The following is a 26,652-nucleotide window of genomic DNA, read 5'->3' as shown; positions in this document are numbered from 1 at the left end:
ACAGAGGGAGGGAGAATAATTGGGGTGGTTGGGTGGGGGGGTGATGGAGTGAAGGAGGGGGTGATGGAGCGGGGAGGTGATGGAGGGGGGGGGGTTGAATCTTTTAAGTCTCGCTCTCCTCTCGCCTCTTGTTGACATTCCAGCCCCCAACCCGCTCGCCCCTCAGCAGAGCTGCAGCATAATCTCATCAGTAAATTCCCCGGCTGAACAAATATCTCCCCTCATGGTGAATATTCTCACTCTTTGTGTTGACACACACACACACACACACACACACACACACACCCACACACACACACACACACACACACACACACACACACACAGTTCCAGTGAGGTTTCCTCGTCGTGTCTTTGGTTCCTTTCCTAGATGGAGGTCGAGCTTTACATCCTCTCTCTCGTCACATTCTCACCTCCTTGTTTCATCTCCTCCTTTGCTTCACTCGCTCTCTCTCCTTCTTCTCCTCGTGCGTCCTACCTAGAGGACACGAGACAGACCCGGTACAGACTTGGCTGGAGGCCATCAGGGTTCTGGGTGTTCGGGCCTGTGGGTTCAGCAGCATAACGACCGTCTTTGTTCCAGCGTCGCAGCTCTGGGCTGTAGAAACACCGACACGCTGCCCAAAGACAGAGAGCTGGAGGCAGGACGGTGTGGAGGCTGAGGACCCCGGACCCAGAGACCACGAGCCCCCTGCAGACCGGACCAGAGGACCAGAGACCAGAGGACCAGAGGACCAGAGACCAGAGGACCAGAGGACCAGAGGACCAGAGACCAGAGGACCAGAGGACCAGAGGACCAGAGGACTAGTGGACTAGTGGACCAGAGGACCAGAGGACCAGAGACCAGAGACCAGAGACCAGAGACCAGAGGACCAGAGGACCAGAGGACTAGTGGACTAGTGGACCAGAGGACCAGAGGACCAGAGACCAGAGACCAGAGACCAGAGGACCAGAGACCAGAGGACCAGAGGACTAGTGGACCAGAGGACCAGAGGACTAGTGGACCAGAGGACCAGAGGACTAGTGGACCAGAGGACCAGAGGACCAGAGACCAGAGGACCAGTGGACCAGAGGACCAGAGGACTAGTGGACCAGAGACCAGAGACCAGAGACCAGAGGACTCGTCCTCAAGACACTTCTTCTGTCTGGTCGTGAGCTCGTGGGCAGCAAATCTAACTTCTGTTCTTCTTCCAGTGATTTTCTGATACAGTTCTTGTTGGTTTTGTCTGCTTGTGATTGTCACAAAGTGTTTTTATTGAGTACAAATGTTTCTGTGCTTTTGTGATTCTGTTTTATTTCTTCTTTTTCCACCTCTTGTGTTTCTTCAGTTGTTCTTTCTGTCACAACCTTGTGAATGAGCCATTTCCTGTTCTCACTCTGGAGTATATAGTGGGGGAAGGACCCACACACACACACACACACACACACACACACACACACACACACACACACACACACACACACAATATGTATGGAGGTATGTGCCTCGTCTACGACAGCAGGGAGCCGAGCCCTTCCTGCGCTCCATTGTTCCCTCAGCAGACACACACAAGCAGACACACACATGCAGACACACATGCAGACACACACATGCAGACACACACATGCAGACACACACATGCAGACACACATGCAGACACACACATGCAGTCACACACATGCAGACACACACTTAGCCAGTTCATATAAAGATTAATTAATTACAATAGTTGCATACATTACATTAAAATCTCAAAAATATTTAAATATGGAGGTTTTTTGGGCCTTTTTTACTTACAGTATTTTCCTATATTATTAGAATTTATAGCATTTTTTTGCATTTTAATGTCATTGTTTATTGTAATTCTGTGTGTAAAGAGGACTAAAAGAAGCTTTTCCTTGTGTCTGTTTTCTGTGCATGTGCAATAAAAACATGAAGACTGTAGTTTAACTCTGTCACCTTGATGACGAGCGCTGACCTTCCTCCAGGGTTTGAAGTGATGAACATGTGGGAAAGTGTTTGATCTGTAAAACTCATCGTTATCACAACGCTGTCTGGACTTGTTTGACATTAGCATGAATATTATTACCAGAAGCTTCTCTTTAACTGAGCGGCCTTCAGAGGAAGGTGATGATTGGCCACCTGAGGACCGAGTGTCTGCTCCTCAGAGGGACCGGGACGAGGGTTGATGCTCCTCTTCTTCATCGCTTATCTTCACATCACCACCAGAGCTTGTTTTGCAGCAAACAGACGATCCAGCGCGAGTCCTTTCTGTAAATACTTTGTAAATACTGAGCGGTCAGGTTGGCAGAGAGACGCTGTGAAGTGTGTTCAGCAGCAGCAGATGAGGCACAAAGCATTCCTCTTGTTTCTGTAGAAGAAGTCCTGCTTTTTGGTTGTAAACCGGTGTGACAGGTTTTTAAATCATCTGTGAGTCATAAAACCTTTAAGAAGTCGAAAAATAAGTCATTTCTGCAACCAAAGCATTTTATTCAAAGGAGGGATGAAAACAAGTAAGTGTAGTATTTTAAACTTATTTACATTTTACACCTAAGGAACATTTAACTTTCTGGGAACTGTGCGCGAAAATCCTCCTGTGCCAATTTCAAGTCCCAGCATGCCCCAATCAGACAATCTTTTGGTATAAAATACATAATCATTTTACATTTTTGAACCGAATGACAGTTTTCAAGACTGAAACTCCTTCCTAACCGGACAAGTCTTTGTTTTATTGTGATTGTTGTTGCAGGTTCTGATTCTTTAGGTCCTAATCTTTCCATAAAGGTGTCTTATTGACGCTCCAGGAGGCTTTTTTGGGGAATCTGGCTCATATCATGCTGGATGTTTATGATCAAAATATCTTTTAAAAGTGATGTTTTTTGTAGATACACATCTTTTTCCCAAGACTTTGCTGAACAAATACTAAAAATCTAAACGTACATACATTTTACACTTGAGGAACCTCTAAGTGTATTTATACTCTGGATGCAAAGGGGATTATTTTAATATTAATCTGTGTCCTGGTGCTGGTCTCACGCTCATGTCGGGTGTGAAACCTCCATCTCTGGTCGGACTGTGAGGTCTGATAGTGGGATGACATCATGCAGGCCTACTTTCTATCTCGGCTCGCTCTCCTGCTGCCAGAGGAGGAAGGGAGGTCAGAGGTGAACGAGCGGCTTGGTGCTGCAGGTCGCAGCGTCCAGGTTCACACTGCAGAGGGCAGTCGCTTTCATATTTAATCTTACAGACATGACTGTTGTGTTGCACTTTGCGTCGACCTCTCTGGGTTTTGTTTCTATTTTAAGCTTTTGATAGAGTTTGTTTTCCAGGCTTTGGGTCTTTCCCTCTTCAGCCTTGTGAATCCATGGCAGAGCGTTTTCTCATGGCCTTAAATCCCCCCCTCAAAACAAATAAGTATCTCAAGTCAGAGAGAGCCTGACGAGCAAACACAGCAGCTCTGATTTCATGACAGATAAAAAGACAACACACTCTGCCAGCACAAATCACAAATCAGCTCTTTCTGAGGAGCGACCACACCTTCATGTGCTAACGGGGGAGCAGAGCGTGAGCCCGATGGCTTTGACGTTTCTCACGGTGGGTCAGGTGTGTTTTTTACTATCATCCTACAAGCCCGTACAAATCTCTCTTTTTTCAAATGTCCAACACTTCACATTTGATTTTTGGGTTGTGCAATACATGTGTAGCCGCTCACACTCCCTCCTTCCTCCTGGTGTTTCCCACACTTCATGCACCTCAAGAGGCCGAGCCCCTTTTGGCGTGCGTCCACTTGGCAGTCGCTCCAACAGAAGGACCAGCATGTGCGTGGGCTTCATAATAAAATAATCTTTGCCCCGCGGTGCTGAAACTCTGCAGCGACTTTCTCCCTGACAGTTTCACTCGCCCCGGGGGAAAAGGTTTGGCACAGACTTCCACTTTCTGCGTCTTTGCATTATGTCATACCTGAAATATCATGTAATATCATGCTGTGCCTGTGGACCGCACTGTGTCTTCACTTATGAATTATGATGCGAGAGTGAAACTGGGACCGGAACTGAAACCTGTTGTTTTTATGGGATGGAGCTTCAGTGGTTTGGATTCACACTTTGCAGACATGAAGTTCTGGATCTTCTCCTCACAGTGTGACGCGTGATGAGGGAATGAAGCAGGTTGGACTCTTGCCGCCATGATTTAGTTGATTTGACCTCTTAGATTTGTTTACTTTCACTCACCAAAACAAACAAGTTAAAACGATGCATTCAAGAACACATTGTTGTTTCTCTTTTACCCTTTTTCACCATGATCTTCTATCTGGTTTTATGATTCTTCTGTGGTCATTTTTGATAAATCTCTGGCACAATAATTCCCCTCAGGGTCAGTTTTTATCTTAAAGGATCCTCAGTGAACCTTAAGAAGCTTCTGATGTTTTAACAGTCGTGATCAAACTTATTACTACTTTATATACTTTTGTTCAATTTAAAAATGGATCATAAGATCATATTTAAAATGGATCAAAAGTAAAAGTGCTCCATGAAAAAAGCCTGTTGGATATTCTAACTATTAATTATTTATTACTGATCTATTCATATTTAAAAAGCATGTTTCTGCTGTATTTGATCAAAGTAGAGATAGTTAAATAAACTTCACCAGTTAAATCTACAACATCATATTAAACTTGTAAAGTTCTGTTTAAAGTATAAAGTTTAAAGATGTTTGAAGTATAGATAATAAAGTACTTATTAATAGTAGTTATAGTTGAGTAAATGTAGGGATTTTCCACCACTGTCTAATACTTTTACTATCTGGCAGAGAGGGGAACGATCATTAGTTCGTCCTGCATGTGAAGAGGAGGGGGAGGAGGAGGAGGAGGAGGAAGAGGGGGAGGAGGAGGAGGAGGAGGAGGAGTGGGAGGAACTTGCAGAGTTGCCTCCAGACTTCATTGAGCACTCGGACAGCAGCAGGTTAACATCTATGAACCCTCTGGAAGACTTTTCCGCTCTCAGCGTTGGATTTACTTTTTCTCTCGGAGTGAAGCTCACTGCGGATCTATGCGAACCCTCCGCGGGAGTCCACGACGTCTGTGAAGCTGAACAGGAGGAATGCATCGTTTCTTTGTGAAACTTACATTTCTGATTCCTGCCATCGTCCTCTCACAAGGTAAAGCTTCCTCTCCGAGACGCAGAGAAACAGACGCGGAGCTGCGCACGAGCAACGAGACGCGTTCAGGTTCCACTTTGCAGAAGTTAGAGGACGAGATAGGAGATAGGATACAGGAGATAGGAGACAGGATACAGGAGATAGAGAACTGTATTTATTGATCACGCACTCTGTGATTTTATCTGCCATTAAGTGTCTTTGATATTAGAAACTGATCAAATGTACGGAAGCCCTCAGAAACCTCTCCAGAGTTCATTTCAGTGCGTGAGAATGAATCCACTACAAAGTGCAGCGCGCGCGCGGCGCCGCTTCCCCAGTGCACGCGCACTGAAGCTGCTTTACACACGTTTATTTACACGCTGTGTGTTTGTTCTCACACACACAGTCACGCGCGTGCAACTGCACTTCTGATGCAATTCATTTTCCAATAACTTCCATGTGAACTAGAACGCATCATTTCTACATTCAGTCTTTAGTTGTTTATTTAAATTACGTCTTCTACTAGTTGGATTTAAGTCTGAAGTTGTTCTGAGGAGTTCCTCAATAGCATCAGACGATGGAAGCGGCTGCGTGTGTTGGGGCCGGGGGCCCTGCGGGGGGCCACGAGAGGGGGGGGGGGGCAGCTTTTGTCTGCATGTGTGGGAGAGTGTGGTGAAGCCGGGTGGAGGGCGGGGGGCGGAGGAGGTGCTGTTGTTCCCGTCTGCCGGTAAACAATGCCCGAGGAGAGTGTTTTATGGCTCGTGCTGGACTCTGATTTCTTTTGTTCCGCCTTTGAGCCCCGCAGCTGCTGCGCTTTCCCCGCAAAAGCGTGCGCCCCCCCCCCCACCTCAATACCCCCCTCCTCTCAGCCCCCCCCCCCCCCCCCCTCCCAAGCCACGCACCACGCGCTCCGGCCTCGCTGGTCCACAGGCTTCCCCAAAATCCCCCACGGACAACTGTGAAACAAATCAATTAAAGATTAGGATGTGCACACGCGCATGTGTACATTATATTTTAAAAAAAACGTGTGAATAAATATGTATTAAATGTCTCGGTGATGAATCATTTCACACTAATAATTCCAACTCCCTAATCCGTGTTAATCCCCACAACAGTAGAGAGTTGACATATGCTGTTTGCCTCGTGAGTTCGGGATGTGTTGTTCATGTTTTTCATGTTTTCCATTTGCTCCACAGGTCTGAAATGCTCTCTGCCCACTGAGTCCTGCCTCAATGGAGGACGCTGTGAAGCCACCTCCAACGGGAACGGAGAATGCAAGTAAGTAAAGAAACACCCACAATGCACCAGATGTTGAGCTGCAGCTCAGCGTGAGCATCTTCTGCTAGCATCTCCTGCTAGCATCTGCTGCTAGCATCTCCTGTTGTCTTTCTGTGCTGTGTGTAGAAATGTGTGCCGCCTTAGAAGTGCAGTGTCGTGTAATTTTGGTACTCAAAAGTGCTTTTTTTTGGGTTGGAAAGAAAAGGGGCCACATGTCCCCCCTTTCATTCCAGCCTTTGAGCGGGCCCCGCGCCCAGCAACCAGAGGCCCTCCAGCTTCTTCTGGGCCGGCGGGCTCCTGCTCGGCTCCGTGAGGCTGCACACATCTCCTGAAAGGAAAAGAGTTTCAAGAAGTGAAGGAATAAAAAGTGAGTGTAGTTGCAGAGAGGTGAGAGGAGGCGAGCGGGACAAAGGCCCCCCCATCCAATGCAGAGGGCTCGTTAATGAATGCAAGGCCCCTCCACCAGCAAAGTGAGAGGACGCGTCCAGTCCCAAATCTTGTTTTTCTCCCCTTTCATGGGCGACAGCTGGGGCTCGCCCGCCGCCCGTCACCCATTGTCCTGCAGTCAGAATAATGCTGTGTGACTAATCTGAGTGGGGCTTCCCATCATGCCACAGCCCCCCCAAACACCACAGCGCACACCAAACCCCTGCCGCCCCGCCCCCCCAAAAGCCTGCTTGTCTCCTGCCTCCAGAAAGGACAACCCCCCCCCCCCACGCGTTGTGATCTCCATTAGAAAGCCAGATGGCTGTGAAATGTAATTGGATTGGATGTCAAGAGAGTGAGATTAATTGGAATAAAGTGCAGAAATTTGAAGGCAAACAAGTGGGAGCAGACAGAGCAGCAGATTGTGAGCCGTTTGTTTCTGGTACAGATTGATGTGAATAGTTTGTGGGTTTGATATCTGACGTCCTCTCGATTCAGGATTCACTGCTCGACAACTAAAATGGATCCACTTGTTGGAGTTGTGTTCCTTCAGGGGACAGAAAAGGTTGTTTTATCCATTTCATTGGTATCAGTCTGAAGAAGTCGGGCGGCCCGCTTCACCCTCAGGACATGAGGTCGCAGGAACAAGGGGGGCTGTTGAAGAGCGCAGCGACCCACCACATCTCATCTGCACACGCCACACACGCACAACACCACACGTGTGCACACAGAGCCGTTATTGTGGTCTTCATCCCCGCTCGGCCCAATTAAAAGCAGACAGGATAAGAGCATCGCTTCATCCAGCCTCTTCCTGCTCGCTGCTGCTCTCATGAATCATTCATCCTGTCGAGCCGCCGTCGGCCACCAGGAGGTTCAGCGTGTAGGTGATGGTCCAACTTTCATCATCACTGTCTGACATGTAAGTTCATTTAGGAGTCGTGTGATAAGTGGAAAGTCCACCGGGGGAAACCGATGTGACACTTTTTAAAAATAAGAATCAGTGTTTGATGACGCCGTGAAAAGCAATTCTCCAAATTCAGACTGTGGTTGGAGTCGCTGACGGTGAAGAGCAGTTCCCATGTTGCATGGAGAGTCAGAAGGCTTTTCAACCCACATCTGCAGCTCTGGAGGTTGAGTCATGCGCCTGGTGAGGTTTGTGCTCCATGTGGTGCAGAGACTTCAGTGGTACAATGCGTATAAATCCTCTTCCAGACGTTCCCACCAGCGTCAGAGCGGTGAGAGCGATCACATGCTGGCAGAGAGGAGCAGGTTGAGCTCGGTGTGAACGACGGCCACCAGATGTGTTACAGATGTTTTTACTGGTTTTACACATGTTGAGACCAACGTGGCGTTCCAGGAGGCAGAGAGGATGTTCTGTCTTCCTGGTTCTTCAATTAGACGCCAATTATTTAAAGCTTCAGTCTGCAGATCATCCCATAAACAATGAGTTTCTTTTGTCCTGGATATTATTTTTCTCCTTGAGGTTGATTGGGATAATCTTATTTTAATGAATTATAGCGGCCAGTATTCTATTTTAGCTTTCTACCTTTTTTCATTCTTCAAACTTGTACTACTCTCTTCTTGTCATGTTCGTCCTCACATGACAACTCTTTATTTCTCCTCCATCGCCGTTTGGCTTATAACCTAAAAATCGTATTTCCTCCACGGATTAATTCGTCACATTGGTTCAGTTTGAGGAAGAAGTGAATCGTGTCTAGACTGAAACGATACGAGACGCACAGAAACACCCGTGCTGTGACGGGGAAGTACTCGGTCGTGCTTCTGTAGAGTGAAAGGTTATCTGGAGGTCTGGAGCTTCCTGTTCCCCGTGTGGGCGTCTTGTAGCGTCGGCAGCTTCAACATGTCAGAGCCCAGAAACTCTGATTTAGTTTCCATTCGTGAGGCAGCGATGAGGGCACAGCGGGGTCAAAAGGTCGTCGGCCTCGGCCTCGCTGACTGACTGTTGACGCCGCTTTGCTGAAATAGACACTGTTTGGGTCCGAGGTGACTGTTAATAATAAACTCTGCGGCGTCTCAAATGCTGCGAGACGTCCGACCAAAATAGACTCGAAAAACGGAAAGTCTTCCGCGGTTGGTGCCGTCGGACCGGGTCGACCTCGCACCGAGCTGCCTGGTTTTGCATGTCGATGATAAAATGTGTCGCCCGTGAAGAGCGTCTGGGGCGAGCGCCAGTGAGAAGATGCTCCACCTTCCTCTCAAGAAGGAATGTCGCTCTTCATCCGTCCTCCTGCGGGATTAGCAGCAGGACTCTGTTCAGGCTCAGCTCCACGCGGGCTTAAGCCAATCAGGTGCACGGCCGGGTCGAGCGGGGCCTGTTGGTGCTTTTATTGGGGTTTAAGCTCTGGGGCTGCCACTCCCTCGTCGGGCCCATTCCCGAGATGCCAGGGCCCCGCTGGTGAAGCGGCGTAGTTTCAGTCTCTCGACCTGAACCTCCAGCATCATCGCGTTTCACCAGAACCCGGCTGTGAGCGCGATCCTGTGCGTCTGGAGATCCTCAAAGCCGCGCTGTCACAGCTGAGAGATAAGATGTTTGCAGCGCTGAACGCTCACATGCAGGCCGTCAAATGTAGAAACAGCAACTTCCCGGCAGGTCGGTGTTGCAGCGCAGGGCAATGAGCTTTGGGGGTTGGATGCTTGTATGTATGTATGTGCCTTCCTCCTTATCTGTGTTTGACTTGCATCCATCAGAGGACCCGCTATCAGCGGATGGAGTCGCTGCTCAGTGTGTAAGATGTAAACTCAGCGGCCAGAGACCAGACGACTGGAGCGACGTTGTGGTTGTATGTCACGTACCGAGCTGAGTATCGGTGACCTGAGGTACTGAAGACACTGGTGACCACTGACGTCGCCATGAAAACCAGTTGCACGAGGTCTCACCCACACACACAGTGTTTGTTATTTGGTATTTTGGACGTGAAAGTGATCTCGCTGTCATTAGTGGAGCAGCTGGCCGACCCCCATCAATCTCTCCTCTTCACTCCTTTTAGAGAGTGAGACAGAAAATAGCTTCCCGCCATCAAAATGAGCTCTTTATGAGCGTCTGTGACGAGTGTTACTTGAGTATATTCCTTCTTTATTCACCTCGAAAGAAAGTAGTATTTAAATGTCACTTACTTGAAGTTGTACTTACTTGATTCTTGTGGTGAGTTTGTACTTATAAAAGCTAAATGCAGTGTAATGTAATGAGCCTGAGAGACAGGATAACGTTTGATAAGAGACCATTTCCCTTCGTGTACATCGCTGTATGAACAGATGTTCTGCTCATATGTCTCCTGCAGCATCAAACCCGCTGATCCCGGTCATGTCCGGGCCTTTAAGGCTCGGTACAGTTCTCATTTCCTCTCACAGAGCCTCGCTGTCGATGTGGACTTGGGGGGTCAGACGCTGGCTAATGATTGGACACAACCAAGGGAACGTCGGCTAACTGGATTATATGAACGAGGAGCAAACGGCAGGAACAGAAAGCCACTGAAGGAGAAAATAAGTGTTGAATGAGAAGAGAGACAAGATCTGATTGTGTTGTACCGTCATAAACGTCATGAAAGGAAACACCGACAGTCTTCACGCACGATGCCGGGACGTCGCCCTCCTGCATTTACATAACATTTTCCTCAGCGGAGGCATTTCCAGCGCAGTGGGCTGGTTTTGTGTGGGAGGATAAAGTCACCCCCGAGCGGCAGATGGTGGATCGGCCCAGCGGGGAAAGGAGAGAGAGAGGGGAGAGAAGGCAAAGAGGCCGTCCCACAGTCACAAAGTGCTCAGGGTCAGAGGTCGGGGAAGCATCTGCTCCGGCCTGAGGGGACATCGCAGCGCTGGGAGAGACCTGTTGCCGAGCTGGGTGACGGCGTGCGGGCGGATCTTTATCTCTGACTTCAGGACAAAGAGGATCCATTACAGTTAGTTAGCGTGGGATGACAAACACACACACCAGTGCACACACACACACACACACACCATTAATAACATCTGCTCTGATATAATTTACATAAACTGAGCGAGGCTTTGCGTGCGTTCATGGCTTCAAACTTCAAAGCAACTCCAAATGTTTTTTACAATCTTCTGTCAATTGCGAGTGTCCGGCTCCCTGTGGAGCTCCAGATCTTTTACTAACCTCCTGATTGGTCTCAGCAAACTGAGTCAACAAGAATGTTTTCAGCAGGCTCATGTGACGCGAGGGAACGCTGTAAAAAACAAACTGCTGGAGCCGTAAAACCACTCAGGAGACGAAGGAGGAGGAAGAGCCTGATGCGAGTTGCAGCAGAGAAGTTTTAGGGATAGAAAGAGTGAGAGAAGAGGAACAGGTGAGGAAGAGGAACAGGTGAGGAAGAGGAACAGGAGAGGAAGAGGAACAGGAGAGGAAGAGGAACAGGAGAGGAAGAGGAACAGGAGAGGAAGAGGAACAGGAGAGGAAGAGGAACAGGTGAGGAAGAGGAACAGGAGAGGAAGAGGAACAGGTGAGGAAGAGGAACAGGAGAGGAAGAGGAACAGGTGAGGAAGAGGAACAGGTGAGGAAGAGGAACAGGAGAGGAAGAGGAACAGGTGAGGAAGAGGAACAGGAGAGGAAGAGGAACAGGTGAGGAAGAGGAACAGGTGAGGAAGAGGAACAGGAGAGGAAGAGGAACAGGTGAGGAAGAGGAACAGGTGAGGAAGAGGAACAGGAGAGGAAGAGGAACAGGTGAGGAAGAGGAACAGGTGAGGAAGAGGAACAGGAGAGGAAGAGAGGAATTAAGATTGACGTGGTGATTGGAGGGACAGAAGTTGCAACAGCTGACTTCACATGAGGTCTTCATGTCCCTGAGGAGAAGTTGGCTTGTCGGCTCCCCATCTGACAAGAGGACAGAGGGGAGGGAGGGGGGAGGGGGGAAGAGGAGGAGGGGGGAAGGGGGGGGGGGGGATGAGGAGAGGGGGAGGAGCTCTGTCCAACAGCTGCCTTCATTAACATGCGCACCTGCTCCCTGTGGAGATACTCCTCGTAGGCCAACAGATGCCCTCCCTTACACACACACACACACACACACACACACACACACACACACACACACACACACACACACACACACACAACTACACACTCCCACACAAGCCCCAATTCAAACATAAACACTTTTTTGTCTGAGTGTATTTGCTCCGGCATGTGACAAACAGGACTCGTGCACAAGCTGCTCGTCACATGACGTCTGAGCGGCTTCGGTACATTTCTTGTAATTTGTTTTTTTTCGGAGGAAAACTTTACTTCAAAAGCGTCGTCCCTCTTTGTCTCCATCCCGTCCCAACTTTGTGTTTCTTCACTTCCGCCTGTTGGAGCTGTGTGACTGTAGCAGCGTCCGTCCTTAGCGGGGCTTAGTCCCTGAATGCATCGCTCCGTGTGGGACGTCCACAGCCGGCGCCGCGCCCTTGATCTCTACAGGCGTTCAGGATGAGAGAGGACAGCGTGAGGCCCAAAGGTAGATGGGAACGGGCCGCTGCGGCGGGCCTGTGCCTGTTGTCCCAGCAGAATGTGTGTTTAGGGTTCTGAGGGCGTCTAATCCAGAGAGACTCACTACAACAACACGCCGCTGCCGTGGGACATCTCTGGCGGGAAACCTTCAGTCCCTGCTCAACACTACTCCCATGATTCAAACCCTTCTAATCAAGGCTCTGTTTCATCCCCCAGGTGCCCCAGCGACTACGTGGGCAACCGGTGCCAGTACCCGAGCCCCTGCAGCCCGTCGCCGTGCCGCAACGGCGGCGATTGCCGCGCCGTCTCGCACGGCAACACCTTCGATTTCCGCTGCGTGTGCCGCCTGGGATTCAGCGACCGGCTGTGCCTGACCCCGAGCAACCACGCCTGCATGAGCTCGCCGTGTCGCAACGGAGGGACATGTGACCTCATCACGCTCTCCGCCTTCCGCTGCCGCTGCCAGCCCGGGTGGTCAGGTGTGCAGACGAGCCGCCGTGCCGCCTGTTGTCACCGTTTCACCCAGAAGCAAAGTCACCGACGAAGCTCTCCCCTCTTGTTTTTTTCCAGGTAAAACCTGCCAGCTCGCCAACCCGTGCGCGTCCAACCCGTGCGCCAACGGCGGCCAATGCTCCGCCTTCGACTCCACCTACGTCTGCACCTGCCCGCCGGCCTTCCACGGTCAAACCTGCAAGCAGGACGTCAACGAGTGCGCCCAGGCTCCCTCGCCCTGTCACAACGGCGGCGTGTGCGTGAACGAGGTGGGCTCGTACAGCTGCCGGTGTCCTCAGGAGTTCACCGGCCAACACTGCCAGACGCCCTACACGCCGTGCAGCCCCTCGCCGTGCCACAACGGAGGCACCTGCGTGCAGAAGGGAGACGCCGTCTACGACTGCAGCTGCCTGCCAGGTAACACACCAACACCTGAACCTGAGCTTTTCTTCTGCTGCGTGGAGTCTTTTGTTTCCCTCTAGCCGCTCTCGCAGTAAAATCAGATTGAGTGGATGGAAGGTGTCTCCCCCCCCGTCATCCCTCGCTGCCAGCCTCCACTGCAGGATGCCGTCACACAGACGTTTCCTGCTGATAGTCACCAGCCAGCGCCACAACATCAGGGTGCACACATACAGATAAACCTATAGATACACGCCCTGTTCATGAGGTCACACACACACACACTGATTGTTTTCCAGTTAAATACCAGTCTTCATTGTGTTGGGACCCAGAGCCCGTTGCAGTGTTGTGTAAAACTCTGGGTGAGTTTGAGCGATTGTGGTCGCTGCTGTCGGAGGCGTGGCTGCAGCTGTGCAGAACGTTGCTCACAAACCACGGAGCACATTTCTGTTCCTCTGCTTTACTGCGTTGTGACCGCTGACTCGTACAGAGCCAGTTGTTGCACGCAGATGAACGAGGGACGGTGGCTGTGTGCTAAAGTTTAACCCACGCTGCGCGGCTCTCGTGGTGTCCGCGCTGGAATGCGGCGAGATAGCGGAGCGACGCGTCGCCTGCAGAGCTGCAGAGCTGCAGAGCTGCAGAGCTGCAGAGCTGCAGAGCTGCAAAGCTACAGAGCTGCAGAGCTGCAGAGCTGCTGGTTGATAGTTAATCAGACTGTAAAACACCGAGCGCAGCCTTTGATGTTGCAGAAAGGACACAAGTTGTTCTGTCATCTCGGGGCATTAAAACAATCTGCTATGAGGATGAAGAGGGCTGACAAGTCTTCCTCATAACAAGAGGGACACTTGGTCTTATTATTAACTAAAAGCAGATGTTGCGATGCCGCTTTCCTTATTTTTGTTCCTCTGCACTTGTTCACGTCTCTGTTGGTCTCGTCCTCAGGCTTCACGGGTCAGCACTGCGAGCACAACATCGACGACTGTCCGGGCCACACCTGCCAGAACGGAGGCTTGTGTGTGGACGGCGTGAACACCTACAACTGCCGCTGCCCGCCTCACTACACAGGTGATGTTCTGCTGTGAGGCCAACCACCAGGAAACATCCATGAACGTCTCCTCGCTGTACTGAACGCTTCCCTCTCTCTTTTTTAAACGTTTCAGGTCAATACTGCACAGAAAATGTGGACGAGTGTGAGCTGATGCCCAACGCCTGCCAGAACGGAGGAACATGCCACGACACCCACGGCAGCTTCCACTGCGTCTGCGTCAACGGCTGGACGGGCGACGACTGCAGCGAGAACATCGACGACTGCGCCAGCGCGGCGTGTTACCACGGCGCCACCTGCCACGACCGCGTCGCCTCCTTCTTCTGCGAGTGTCCGCACGGACGCACGGGTACGAGCCGCCGCCCGCTGCACGCGGCGAGCACAGTGACGTGATTAGCGGCGAGGGGAGGGGCGTCGCTGACAATCTGTGTCTGGTGTTGCTCACAGGGCTGCTGTGCCACCTGGATGACGCCTGCATCAGCAACCCCTGTCAGAAGGGTTCCAACTGTGACACCAACCCGGTCAACGGCAAGGCCATCTGCACCTGTCCGCCAGGTTACACCGGTTCGGCCTGCAACCTGGACATCGACGAGTGCTCCCTCGGTACGTTACGGAGCTGTTTCTATCCTTTAGTTCAGAGATGACGATGCATAACTCACAACTTGCATATTCCACGCTGCAGGTGCAAACCCCTGTGAGCACGGCGGCCGCTGCCTCAACACCAAAGGCTCTTTCCAGTGCAAGTGTCTTCAGGGATACGAAGGGCCGCGTTGCGAGATGGACGTGAACGAGTGCATGTCCAACCCGTGCCACAATGACGCCACCTGCCTGGATCAGATCGGAGGCTTCCACTGCATCTGCATGCCGGGTAGGAAGTGTTTGTGTTGCATGGAGAGGGAAGAGGGGGAAGTTGAGACATTGACGAGCGAATGAAAGGACTAATAACTCGTTTCTCCTCGTGGCGACTTCAGGATACGAGGGCGTGTTCTGCCACATCAACACGGACGAGTGTGCCAGCCAGCCGTGTCTCAACAACGGCAAGTGCATCGACAAGATCAACTCCTTCCACTGCGAGTGCCCCAAAGGTGAGGAATGAAGGACGATGGAGTTTAATGGAGTAAAAATAATTAGCTTCTCGGATCCTTCCGGCTCCTTTTTTTGCTAAAAACAAATGGGAGCAGAGAAGAAGCCACGAGAGTGGATCATTAACGAATGAGTCAATGAGTAAATCACTCCATATATGGACCACAGACTGAACGTGAATGATTTACTCCTCCCTCAGTGTAACGGAGCTTTGTGGGTGTCGAGGATCAGGTTGCAGACATTAGCATATTTGGCGGGCAGCAGAGTTTGTGTTAAAGCTTAGCGCCAAAATTGGGGGAAGGCGGGAGTTGGTCTGTTGCCGGTGAGCCGGACGGCATTGTGTTGTGTTGTGAAAGAAAGATTTCACTGCACAGTAAGAGAGGAGGAGGAGGAGGATGAGGAGGAGGAGGAGGAGGAGGAGGAGGAGGAGGAGGAGCAGGAGGAGCAGGAGCAGGAGGAGGAGGAGGAGGAGGGAGGAAGGAGTGTAGTGGATCGACTTACTTCAGATACAAACTCTCCATTGTGGCATTAACCCACTGCAGCCGTGACACACTGAATCTAAGAGTTAACATTTTTCACACTTGAACAATACTTAATACAAAGTTTAATTCTGTTTTCAGGGTTTTCGGCGAGTCTGTGTCAGGTGGACATTGACGAGTGTGCCAGCACGCCCTGCAAGAACGGAGCAAAGTGCACTGACGGCCCCAACAAGTACACCTGCGAATGTGCCGAAGGTAAAACTAGAATCTGCTTCTGAATTAGCTTGAAAATGTCTTGAAGTTCTCTCCGGATGAGCATTGCCATCGTTCTCTTGTCCTGCCCAGGTTACTCGGGGCAGCACTGTGAGACCGACATCAACGAGTGCTACTCGGACCCCTGTCACTACGGCACCTGCAAGGACGGGCTGGCCTCCTTCACCTGCTACTGCCGGCCCGGCTACACCGGCCGCTTGTGCGAGACCAACATCAACGAGTGCATCAGCCAGCCCTGCAGGAACGGCGGCACCTGCCAGGACAGGGAGAACACATACATCTGTGCTTGCCCCAAAGGCACAGCAGGTGAGACTTCCAACAGATATTTGCAGTTAAAAGGTTGATTGTTGTCCTGAAGTCTGTCGCTAACATTTGCTCCAATCTGCAGGTTACAACTGTGAGATAAACCTGGACGACTGCAAGAGCAAACCCTGCGACTACGGGAGGTGCATCGACAAAATCAACGGCTACGAGTGTGCATGTGAACCCGGCTACATAGGTGAGCGCTGGGAGGAGTTTACAGGTGCAGGGGGCGGTCCCCTGAGCTTTGGGAGGGGCAGCTGGGACAGGTGGCTGGCGGGTCTCTGGTGGAACAATGGTGTAGGATTGCCTGTGTGGGATGGAGTGGGGGTGGCGGGGTTAGAGAAAGGAACACAGTCCCTAACCCGATACACACACAAAACACACACAAAGCGCTAACTTTGTTTGCCATTTGAAAAGGTTGTGACGTGGAGTCCGTAAGGCGATACTTTAAAAGGAAGAGAGCCCGGCCTTTAATCACATATCTGATGTTTAGCAGTGTGTAACGGCTCGACAGAGCCCGTAAATATCTCAGGTTGAAGTGCTTTCACCTCACTTACCGCTCTGGCGCACGTCCACCTGTAATGCGCTCGCACATCAAACTTCAGGGAGAAAGTCTAGAAAGATCTTCCTCCCTTTCACGGCCCGACAGAGCCGGTTCGGACCGGCGGCGGCTGAGTGGTTGTGCCAGAAAGAGGACGGGGAGGAACAAGTGTGTGTGTGCAGGCTTCTGTGCAGCCCTCCTCCTCCTCCTCCTCCTCCTCCTCCTCCTCTTCCTCCCCTCCATCTTTTTGTGCTGACGGGGTGAGCGTGGAGGTTCATGGCGGGACGGAGACACAGAGGGACAGAGGACTATTGTCACTGAAGATTGGGCAGTTGGGCCCTCCCCTCTGGATTGATGAAGAGGAGGAGGAGGAGGAGGAGGGCGCTGGCTCTCGGATCAGAGGGGGGGTTTAATTGTTACTCGGCGGTGTGTGAAATGGCTCTGGCCTTCTGTCCCCTGTAAACAGCTCTGGGTGAAGTTAGCTCTCCCTGGATGGGGGGTGGTGTGTGTGAATAGGGAGAGAACCCCTCCTCCTCCTCCTCCTCTTCCTCCTCCTCCTCCTCCGCCTCCTGGCAGCACCTCCCCCTCTCAGATCCAGCTGAAACCCTTCTGCCTATTCAACAGGGCCTCATTCAATCAATGGGGAGGCAAAGGGCCTCCAGGGGCCGGCGGGTCGGCACACATTGGAGCTGCCGCGGCGTCGCCTGTTGCATGTTCAGGGAGTCTTTAGTGTTATCTCTATTGTCCAAAAGCCACACACAGCACCTCAACCAGCAGCTTAAAAAGCCTCAAAGAAAACCACATCACAGAGCAGACCGTCCAGCTGCCGGCCTTCACAGCGGCCATTGTGGATATTTATCATCTATTAAAAGATAAAATGCTGCGTTGTAGTAAAATCTGATCTCGTTGCCTTTCAGGAACGATGTGTAACATCAACATTGACGACTGCGCCGTCAACCCCTGTCACAACGGCGGCACGTGCGTGGACGGCATCAACGGCTTCACCTGTCTGTGCCCAGAGGGCTACAACGACGCCACCTGCGTGTCTCAGGTGGACGAGTGCAGCAGCAACCCCTGCATCCACGGCCGCTGCCAGGACCTCATCAACCGGTGAGCGCAGATCCTCGTTGCAGACGCGCGAGCAGCGACAATACGGTCACGAGTAGAACCTGTTGGATTGAAATACAACACACCTGACCGGACATTTTGTTTTGCGTCGAAGCTACAAGTGTACCTGCGACTCCGGCTGGAGCGGCGCCAACTGCGACATCAACAACAACGAGTGCGAGTCCAACCCGTGCATGAACCGGGGGACCTGCAGGGACATGACCAGCGGGTACCACTGCACCTGCAGAGCCGGCTTCACCGGTCAGTCATCACCCGCTGGAGCGCTCAGAGCGTGTGTGTGTGTGTGTGTGTGTGTGTGTGTGTGTGTGTGTGTGTCCTCTCAGCCCACGTCTAACCCAGGTGTGTTCTCTCCTCCCGCCGCTGCAGGACCCAACTGCCAAACCAACATCAACGAGTGTGCGTCCAACCCCTGCCTCAACCAGGGCACCTGCATCGACGACGTGGCCGGATACAAGTGCAACTGTTTGCTGCCCTACACGGGTACGACATGCAACTGCTTCTTTTTCTCATTTCTACCTGGTTTGTTTCATCTGGTCTGTTTGTTCAGGTCTGAAAATGTGAAGAGAAGCTTCCGCTTTCCACTCAGGAGGTTCCAGTCCTCATGTTGCTTTAGAAAACACACACTGGGATGTCTGTTTTTGACTTGTGTGGAAAGATAGGTCTGCTCTGCAGGGATAACAGAGTGTGTGTGTGTGTGTGTGTGTTTTGGAATAACACGGCTAATATAAGCCGGAGAACTGGAGCCGGTTCCAAACCCTATTCCCACTTCCGCCGCGTCCTGTTTCCGGTCTGCGATCAAACAATGGCAGGAAACAGGAAGGCCTTTCCTGTTTGGCTCAGTCGGCACGGAAATGGATAAGGAAGTGGGACAGAAACTGGGATTTAGAAAATGGCTCGAAACTAAATCTCTTCCATCCTGTGACATGTTTAATATTAAAGTCTGGTTGCTCCTCATCAGATGCACAATGCATCCACTGATGTTTCCTTTTCTCTGCAGGTGAGGACTGTGAGGTGCTGCTGGCGCCCTGCAGCCCCCGGCCCTGTAAGAACGGTGGAGTGTGTAAGGAAGCTGAAGACTTCCAGAGCTTCTCCTGCATCTGCCCTGAAGGATGGCAAGGTATCTCTCCGCTCCTCCCGGGCCGCTCACCCGTCCACCCGCTGGACAACGTGGTGTCCTTTAACGCCCTTTCTCTTCCCCTCAAGGTCAAACGTGTGAGATCGACATCAACGAATGTGTGAAGAGCCCGTGCCGCAACGGCGCCGTCTGCCATAACGCGATGGGAAGTTACCAGTGCAAGTGCCAGCCGGGTTACATCGGCCAGAAGTGTGAGACGGACACGGACGACTGCAAACCAAGTGAGGGAGAGGTTTCCACCGCTGAAGGTTCTCACGTCTCGCTATGAAAAAGGTTATTTCACGATCTCTCTCCTGTGCTGCAGACCCCTGCAGTAACGGCGGTCTGTGCCGCGACGGCATCAACACCTTCACCTGCACCTGTCTGCCCGGGTTTCGGGGCGGCCGGTGTGAGCAGGACATAAACGAGTGCGTCAGTAACCCCTGCAGGAACGGAGCCAACTGCACCGATTGTGTCAACAGCTACACCTGCACCTGCCCGCCCGGCTTCAGCGGCATCAACTGTGAACTCAACACCAACGACTGCACCGACAGGTAGCTCACCTGGTTGTCTGCACTCATGTGACCTGCAACAAAGCAGCCTATAAGGTCCTAACTCGCGTTGTCTTGCGTCTCCTCAGCTCGTGCTTCAACGGCGGCACCTGTGTGGATGGAATCAATGCGTTCACCTGCCTGTGTCTACCTGGCTTCACGGGCAGCTACTGCCAGTATGACATCAACGAGTGTGACTCCAAGCCGTGTCTCAATGGAGGATCCTGTCTCGACAGTTATGGGACATACATGTGCACCTGTCCTCACGGCTACATCGGAGTCAACTGTCAGGTAGAAATCATCTTTTGTGGAGTTGATTGTGTTTCATGCAGAGTTCCAGTTTACTAAGTCGGCTCTGTCTTTGATTCCCTGGTAGATTCTGGTGCGCTGGTGTGATTTATCCCCCTGTAAGAATGGAGGCTCGTGCTGGCAGCAGGGGGCGTCTTACACCTGCCAGTGCCAGACTGGGTGGACTGGTCTCTACTGTGACATCCCCAGTGTGTCCTGTGAGGTTGCAGCCACGCAGCAAGGCAAGACAAACTTTATCCTCCATCACGGTGAATCAGAAGCAGCTTTTTTAAGGATGCACATGCAGGGAATCTGACTTAAATCTTTCACTGTGTTCTTACACACGAATAGGATTTATATGGACGTGACAGATGATGACGTCATGATTTAAGTTATGTCCAGCAGTAGATATTTTGCTGTTACGGTGTTATCTAGTTATAAAGTGTCTAGAGTAAAAGCCAGTGAACTATATGAAACTATTGCAGTGTGTGGTTGTTCTGGCGTGCAGTGTTCTGCAGCGCCCTCTGGAGGCGACAGGCTGAACACGCTCGTGTGTATTAACACTTTCCTCGTTGCCTTCAGGGGTGGAGGTGGCTCACCTGTGCAGGAACTCGGGCCAGTGTCTGGATGCCGGAAACACACATTACTGTCGCTGCCAGGCCGGCTACACCGGGAGCTACTGCCAGGAGCAAGTGGACGAGTGCTCGCCAAACCCCTGCCAGAACGGAGCCGCCTGCACGGACTACCTGGGCGGCTACAGCTGCGAGGTGGGTGGAAACAGGATGCGACAGGTTTACTGTGAACAATGTGATCGTAGAACATAAATGGCCGACAACAACTTTGTAAAATGACTTGTGCTCTGTCTCTCAGTGTGTCCCCGGGTACCACGGCGTGAACTGCTCCAAAGAGATCAACGAATGTCAGTCGCAGCCGTGTCAGAATGGAGGCACGTGCATCGACCTCATCAACACGTACAAGTGCTCGTGTCCCAGAGGAACACAAGGTACGTGACCACACGACCTGCACGGCACGTTCAGGTCCTTCATTACCAACGAAGGATCTAATTGAGCACAAGAGGTCATGAGGGTGTTTGTAATGCCCCGCTCTGCCTCCTGCAGGTGTCCACTGTGAGATCAACCTGGACGACTGCAACCCCTCCAGCGACCCGCTGACCAACGAGCCCAAGTGCTTCAACAACGGCCGCTGCGTGGACCGGATCGGAGGCTACCAGTGTGTGTGCCCGGCGGGCTACGTGGGGGAGCGCTGCGAAGGCGACGTCAACGAGTGTCTGTCGGACCCCTGCGACCCCATCGGCTCGTACAACTGCATTCAGCTCACCAACAGCTACCGCTGCGAATGCAGCACCGGATACACAGGTACTGACCCAGACCCGGCAGCACGCAGCCAGACGGCAGCGCTCCTGTGTGCAGCGTTTAAACGCACACGTTGCTTCTGTCCTGCAGGTCAGCGCTGTGACAAAGTGTTCGACGGCTGTAAAGGGAAACCCTGCAAAAACGGAGGGACGTGTGCTGTTGCCAGTAACACGCCTCATGGGTTCATCTGCAAATGTCCGCCTGTGAGTACGGCCGTGTGGTCCACTCAGACTTCTGTCCAGCAGGTGTATCAGGATGTTCTTAACCTCTGTCTCCCTGCAGGGCTTCACCGGCTCCTCTTGCGAGTATGATTCTCGGTCCTGCGGGAGTCTGAACTGCAGGAACGGCGGTACGTGCGTGTCCGGCCACCACGGCCCGCGCTGCTTGTGTCCGCCAACCTTCACCGGGCCGGAGTGCCTGACCCCCACCGACAGCCTCTGCATCTCCAACCCCTGCTACAACGGCGGCACGTGCCAGGTGGCCCCGGACGCGCCGTTCTTCCAGTGCAGCTGCCCCAGTAATTTCAACGGCCTGCTGTGCCACATCCTGGACTACTCCTTCGTCGGAGGCTTTGGCCGGGACATCACGCTGCCGCCGGAGGTGGAGGTGAGCTGCGAGATCCCTCAGTGCGACGAGTGGGCCGGCAACCACATCTGCGACTCGCTGTGCAACAACCACGCCTGCGGCTGGGACGGAGGGGACTGCTCGCTCAACTTTGACGACCCGTGGCAGAACTGCTCCGCGGCGCTGCAGTGCTGGCGCTACTTCAACGACGGGAAGTGCGACGGGCAGTGCAACAGCCCCGGCTGCCTCTACGACGGCTTCGACTGTCAGGGACAGGAAGGACAATGCAAGTAAGTGCAGAGAACAGACATAAAGGCTTCTAGTATTTTGTGGTATGGTTGTATATCAGAACCACAACCCCGTGTGCTCCGCTTCCCCCAGCCCGCTGTATGACCAGTACTGCAAAGACCACTACGCTGACGGGCACTGCGACCAGGGCTGCAACAACGCCGAGTGCGAATGGGACGGCCTGGACTGCGCCAACAACATGCCGGAGAAGCTGGCGGACGGACACTTGGTCCTGGTGGTGCACATCCCCCCCGAGCAGCTGAAAAACCGCTCGTCCACCTTCCTGCGGGAGATCAGCAGCGTCCTCCACACCAACGTGGTGTTCCGCCGCGACGCCAAAGGGGAGCCGATGATCTTCCCGTACTACGGCAACGAGCAGGACCTCGTCAAGCACAACGTGCTGAAGCGCTCGGCGGACGGCTGGCCCGAGTGGGCGGCGATGCCCGCCAACGTTCTGGGTCAAGTGAAAGAAAGCGTCTCGGCCGTGGTCAGCCCTCGCAGGCGCAGGGAGCTGGATGCCGTGCAGGTCAAAGGGTAGGCGCCACAAATACTCACCAGCGGAACACACCGATGATAAAGTGTAGTTTGATTACAGAAGTGTTGAATGCTAATAGTTGCCTCCGTTTCCGCCCTGCAGGTCCGTGGTGTACCTGGAGATTGACAACCGCCAGTGTTACCAGCAGTCCAGCGAATGCTTCCAGAGCGCCACGGACGTCGCCGCGTTCCTCGGAGCGCTGGCCACGAGTGGGAATCTCAACGTTCCCTACATCGAAGCCGTCACCAGTATGTCACTCACGTCCAGCTCTTTTGTGTCCATGCGTTCAACACGTAATATTCAAAATGGTCGCCGGGTTGAACTCCGAGTAACGCGGCGTGATCTGGTCGTCCTCTGCAGGTGTGAGACCGACTCCTCACAGTTCAGAGCTCTACCCCATGTACGTGGTCTTCCTGGGTCTGGCTGCTCTGGGCTTCATCTGCCTCGGCGTCCTGGTGTCGCGTAAGAGGCGACGAGAGCACGGCCAGCTGTGGTTCCCTGAAGGATTCAAAGCGTCCGAGCCGAGCAAGAAGAAACGCAGAGAGCCGCTGGGAGAAGACTCTGTTGGATTGAGGTAAGGAGACTTTGACATATGCAGGTTTTGTGTCTTTTGTAGTGGATGTTGTAGCGTTTAACTAACCGGCCTCTTTCAAACAGACCCATGAAAAACCTTGACATCAATCTCATGGATGACAATCAAAGCGAATGGGACGACCAGGATGCAGACTGCCGGCGCTTCAGGGTAAGAGAAAAGCCTCGTCTAAAGAAACTGTGAAATCTTCTTCTCAATGGTTCTCATGTGAGCTGCTGGTGCTGACGTCACTGTGGTCGGTGTGCTTCAGCTGGAGGAGCAGGCCATGCTGGATCTGAGCAACCACACGGACCACAGGAAGTGGACACAACAGCACATGGATGCAGCCGACCTGCGCATCGCCTCCATTGCTCCGACGCCTCCTCAGGGGGAGATAGAGAACGATTGCATGGATGTGAACGTCAGAGGGCCAGGTGTGTACACTTCTGGAAGATGTTGTAATCTTCCCTGAACCCTGACAAACACGTGACTCATCCTGCCTTCCTCTGTCAGACGGCTTCACTCCCCTGATGATCGCGTCCTGCAGCGGCGGCGGACTGGACACGGGCAACATTGAAGAGGAAGAGGATCCCTCAGCAGAAATCATCTCTGACTTCATCTACCAAGGCGCCAACCTCCACAACCAGACCGACCGCACGGGCGAGACCGCGCTCCACCTGGCCGCCCGCTACGCCCGCTCCGACGCCGCCAAGCGGCTGCTCGAGTCCAGCGCCGACGCCAACGTTCAGGACAACATGGGCCGCACGCCGCTGCACGCGGCCGTGGCCGCCGACGCTCAGGGAGTGTTCCAGGTGACGTCTTCCTCCGCTGGAGTCGTATCTCTGCAGCCGAGAGCAGCAGCTTAACTAAACAAGTCCGTGTCCTTGCAGATCTTAATCCGAAACCGCGCCACCGATCTTGACGCCCGCATGCACGACGGAACAACGCCTCTGATCCTGTCGGCCCGGTTGGCGGTTGAGGGCATGGTGGAGGAGCTTATCAACTGCCACGCCGATGCCAACGCCACCGATGATTCTGGTAGCTCACCTTTTATCAGCTGATCATCTCCTCAGTCCACAAAGATCCTGTTATGATGATCAACCCTCACCTGGTTCGCTCTCTCTTGTGAATCTCAGGTAAATCTGCTCTTCACTGGGCCGCGGCTGTCAACAACGTGGAGGCCGCGATGGTGCTGCTGAAAAATGGAGCCAACAAAGACATGCAGGACAACAAGGTATTTGAAATGCGACCGCGAGGTGAGAAGCATTGACACGTTCACATTCACAGTGGTGTATTAACTTGGAGTTTTGTTGTTGGTTTGCTCTCCAGGAGGAGACACCGATCTTCCTGGCAGCCCGTGAAGGAAGCTTCGAGACGGCCAAGGTTCTTCTGGAACACTTTGCCAACCGTGAGATCACCGACCACCTCGACCAACTCCCCAGAGACATCGCCCAGGAGCGCATGCACCACGACATCGTCCGCCTGCTGGATGAGTACAACGTGGTCAGGAGCCCCGGGCTGCACGGCGGCCCGCTGAGCGCCTCCAGCCTCTCGCCGCCTCTCTGCTCCCCGAACGACTACCTCAGCAACCTCAAGCCCATGCTGTCCGTCAAGAAGGTGCGCAAACTCAGCGCCGGCGGCAAAGGAGGGAAAGACGGGGGCAAAGATAACAGAACCAAGAAGAAAAAGCCGCTGGACGTAAAGGGAAACCTGCTGGACACGTCGGCCGTCCTCTCCCCGGTCGAGTCCCTCGAGTCACCGCACGGGTACCTGTCCGATGTGGCCTCCCCTCCCATGACCTCACCCTTCCAGCAGTCGCCACCCATGTCTCTCAATCACCTGCAGGGCAACGGAGACCACATGGGCCAGATGAGCATGGGCAAGGACATGGGCTGCATGTCCTTTGACCCGAACCCGCCGCGTCTCTCCCACATGCCCGTGTCCAGCCCCGGCGGTCCGGCCAACAGAGGAGGCCAGTGTGACTGGATCTCCAGGATGCACCCGGGTGTCGGCCAGCAGGGAGGCTTCACCCAGGCTTCGCCCATCTCCCACGGCATGATGGGGGCTCTGCACGGCGTCAGCACCGCCACGCTGTCTCAGATCATGGGCTACCAGAATCTGCAGACCAGCCACCTGGGCTCGCCCTCGCACATGATGCAGCAGGCTCACTCGCGGCAGCTCCAGCACCAGAACTCGAACTCCGCCGGTGCCGCCGGCCAGTCCCTCAACCAGAGCTTCCCCAACGTGGAGCTGAACGGCTCAGACATGCAGCAGCAGAGCACCGGCCGCTCCATGCCCATCCTCACCGTCATGCCGCAGGAGACGCAGATCCTGGGCACCCAGTTCCTCACCCCGCCCTCCCAGCACAGCTACTCCGGCCCCATGGACAACACGCCGAACCACCAGCTGCAGGTGCCCGACCACCCGTTCCTCACCCCCTCCCCTGGCTCCCCGGACCAATGGTCCAGCTCGTCCCCACATTCCAACATGTCTGACTGGTCGGAAGGCATCTCCAGCCCGCCCACGAGCATCCACTCGCAGATGAATCTGATCCCGGACCAGTTTAAGTAGAGACTTGTAAAAAGGAGAGAACTCTTTAGTGGGAAATAAAATATATACAAAGAATGTTCATAGAGGAAGAGACTTCAGGACTAGAAGACTTTTCTATTATCAGTTTTGATACTAACGTTAAGAACAGTTTTAGTTATTTTGTATTTATTTATATGTTTTTTTTTACTTGAAATACAAGGAAGATGCTTTTATATTTATGCTTTTTTATTTTGTTCTGTTCTGTTATTTTATGGGAAGATTAGAAACTGTTTAAGAGGAGAAATAAGACTCCTGGATGTCTACACTGGCTATTTATTTGTGTCTTGTTTTGCTTTATTCACTGGATTTATTTTAATCTTTTGGTCTTCACAAATGTTTATTTTTGGGATTTGCTTTATGTTTGTACATATTTTGTTTTCAACTTTGTAATAGATTATTTTAAAATGTTCAGTATTAATTAATTATATTTTATCCTCCTTTTGTCCTTTTAAATGACACAAGTTTTGTTACTGAACTACATTTCACTAAGTCTTATCACTGAGTCTGATAGATGACGATTATATATATATATATATATATATATATATATATATATATATATATATATATATATATATATATATATATATATATATATATCTCAAATCACCTTTCATGATGTTGCTAAAGAGAGTAACTGAGCGAAGGTAATTAATAGAGACCTTAAAGCACAGAACAAATGTCCTTTATAAGTTGAGAGATGCTGCTCAAAGGAGTAAAAATGCATCTTAATCAACCTGAGCCTGTTTTTTTATTGCATA

General features: G+C 52.2%; 1 protein-coding gene across 1 annotated transcript; it reads left to right on the top strand.

Moving 5' to 3' along the window:
• The first annotated feature begins 4,961 nt into the window (after positions 1-4,961).
• On the top strand, positions 4,962-26,319 carry notch1a (notch receptor 1a). Its single transcript, XM_068573892.1, has 34 exons — positions 4,962-5,134; positions 6,310-6,391; positions 12,492-12,754; positions 12,846-13,184; positions 14,109-14,231; positions 14,327-14,560; positions 14,659-14,814; positions 14,894-15,079; positions 15,183-15,296; positions 15,915-16,028; positions 16,119-16,352; positions 16,435-16,545; positions 17,808-18,000; positions 18,113-18,258; positions 18,385-18,498; positions 19,016-19,135; positions 19,222-19,374; positions 19,458-19,686; positions 19,773-19,974; positions 20,060-20,213; positions 20,554-20,738; positions 20,842-20,974; positions 21,090-21,347; positions 21,435-21,547; positions 21,627-22,198; positions 22,290-22,730; positions 22,834-22,979; positions 23,092-23,305; positions 23,389-23,473; positions 23,574-23,736; positions 23,816-24,114; positions 24,193-24,340; positions 24,439-24,536; positions 24,632-26,319. Exons 1-34 carry the CDS (start codon positions 5,077-5,079, stop codon positions 25,871-25,873), a joined length of 7,422 nt encoding a protein of 2,473 aa, XP_068429993.1. The 5' UTR covers positions 4,962-5,076; the 3' UTR covers positions 25,874-26,319.
• The last annotated feature ends 333 nt before the right edge of the window (positions 26,320-26,652 follow it).

Source organism: Clinocottus analis, unplaced genomic scaffold (assembly GCF_023055335.1).
Source record: "Clinocottus analis isolate CAN_PGR_092001 unplaced genomic scaffold, fCliAna1.0.p SCAF_13, whole genome shotgun sequence".
NCBI classification, from domain to species: Eukaryota; Metazoa; Chordata; class Actinopteri; order Perciformes; family Cottidae; genus Clinocottus; species Clinocottus analis.
The sequence above is the reverse complement of the archived record's forward strand: the minus strand, read 5'-3'. Positions and strand labels throughout refer to the sequence as shown.

Excerpts from the sequence above, each read along its gene's own strand:
- notch1a (XM_068573892.1), top strand. The coding sequence starts at position 5,077 with ATGCATCGTTTCTTTGTGAAACTTACATTTCTGATTCCTGCCATCGTC. Across the intron at positions 14,815-14,893 it reads CATCGACGAGTGCTCCCTCG|GTGCAAACCCCTGTGAGCAC; the intron begins GTACGTTACGGA and ends TCCACGCTGCAG. Across the intron at positions 23,737-23,815 it reads TGTGAACGTCAGAGGGCCAG|ACGGCTTCACTCCCCTGATG; the intron begins GTGTGTACACTT and ends TTCCTCTGTCAG.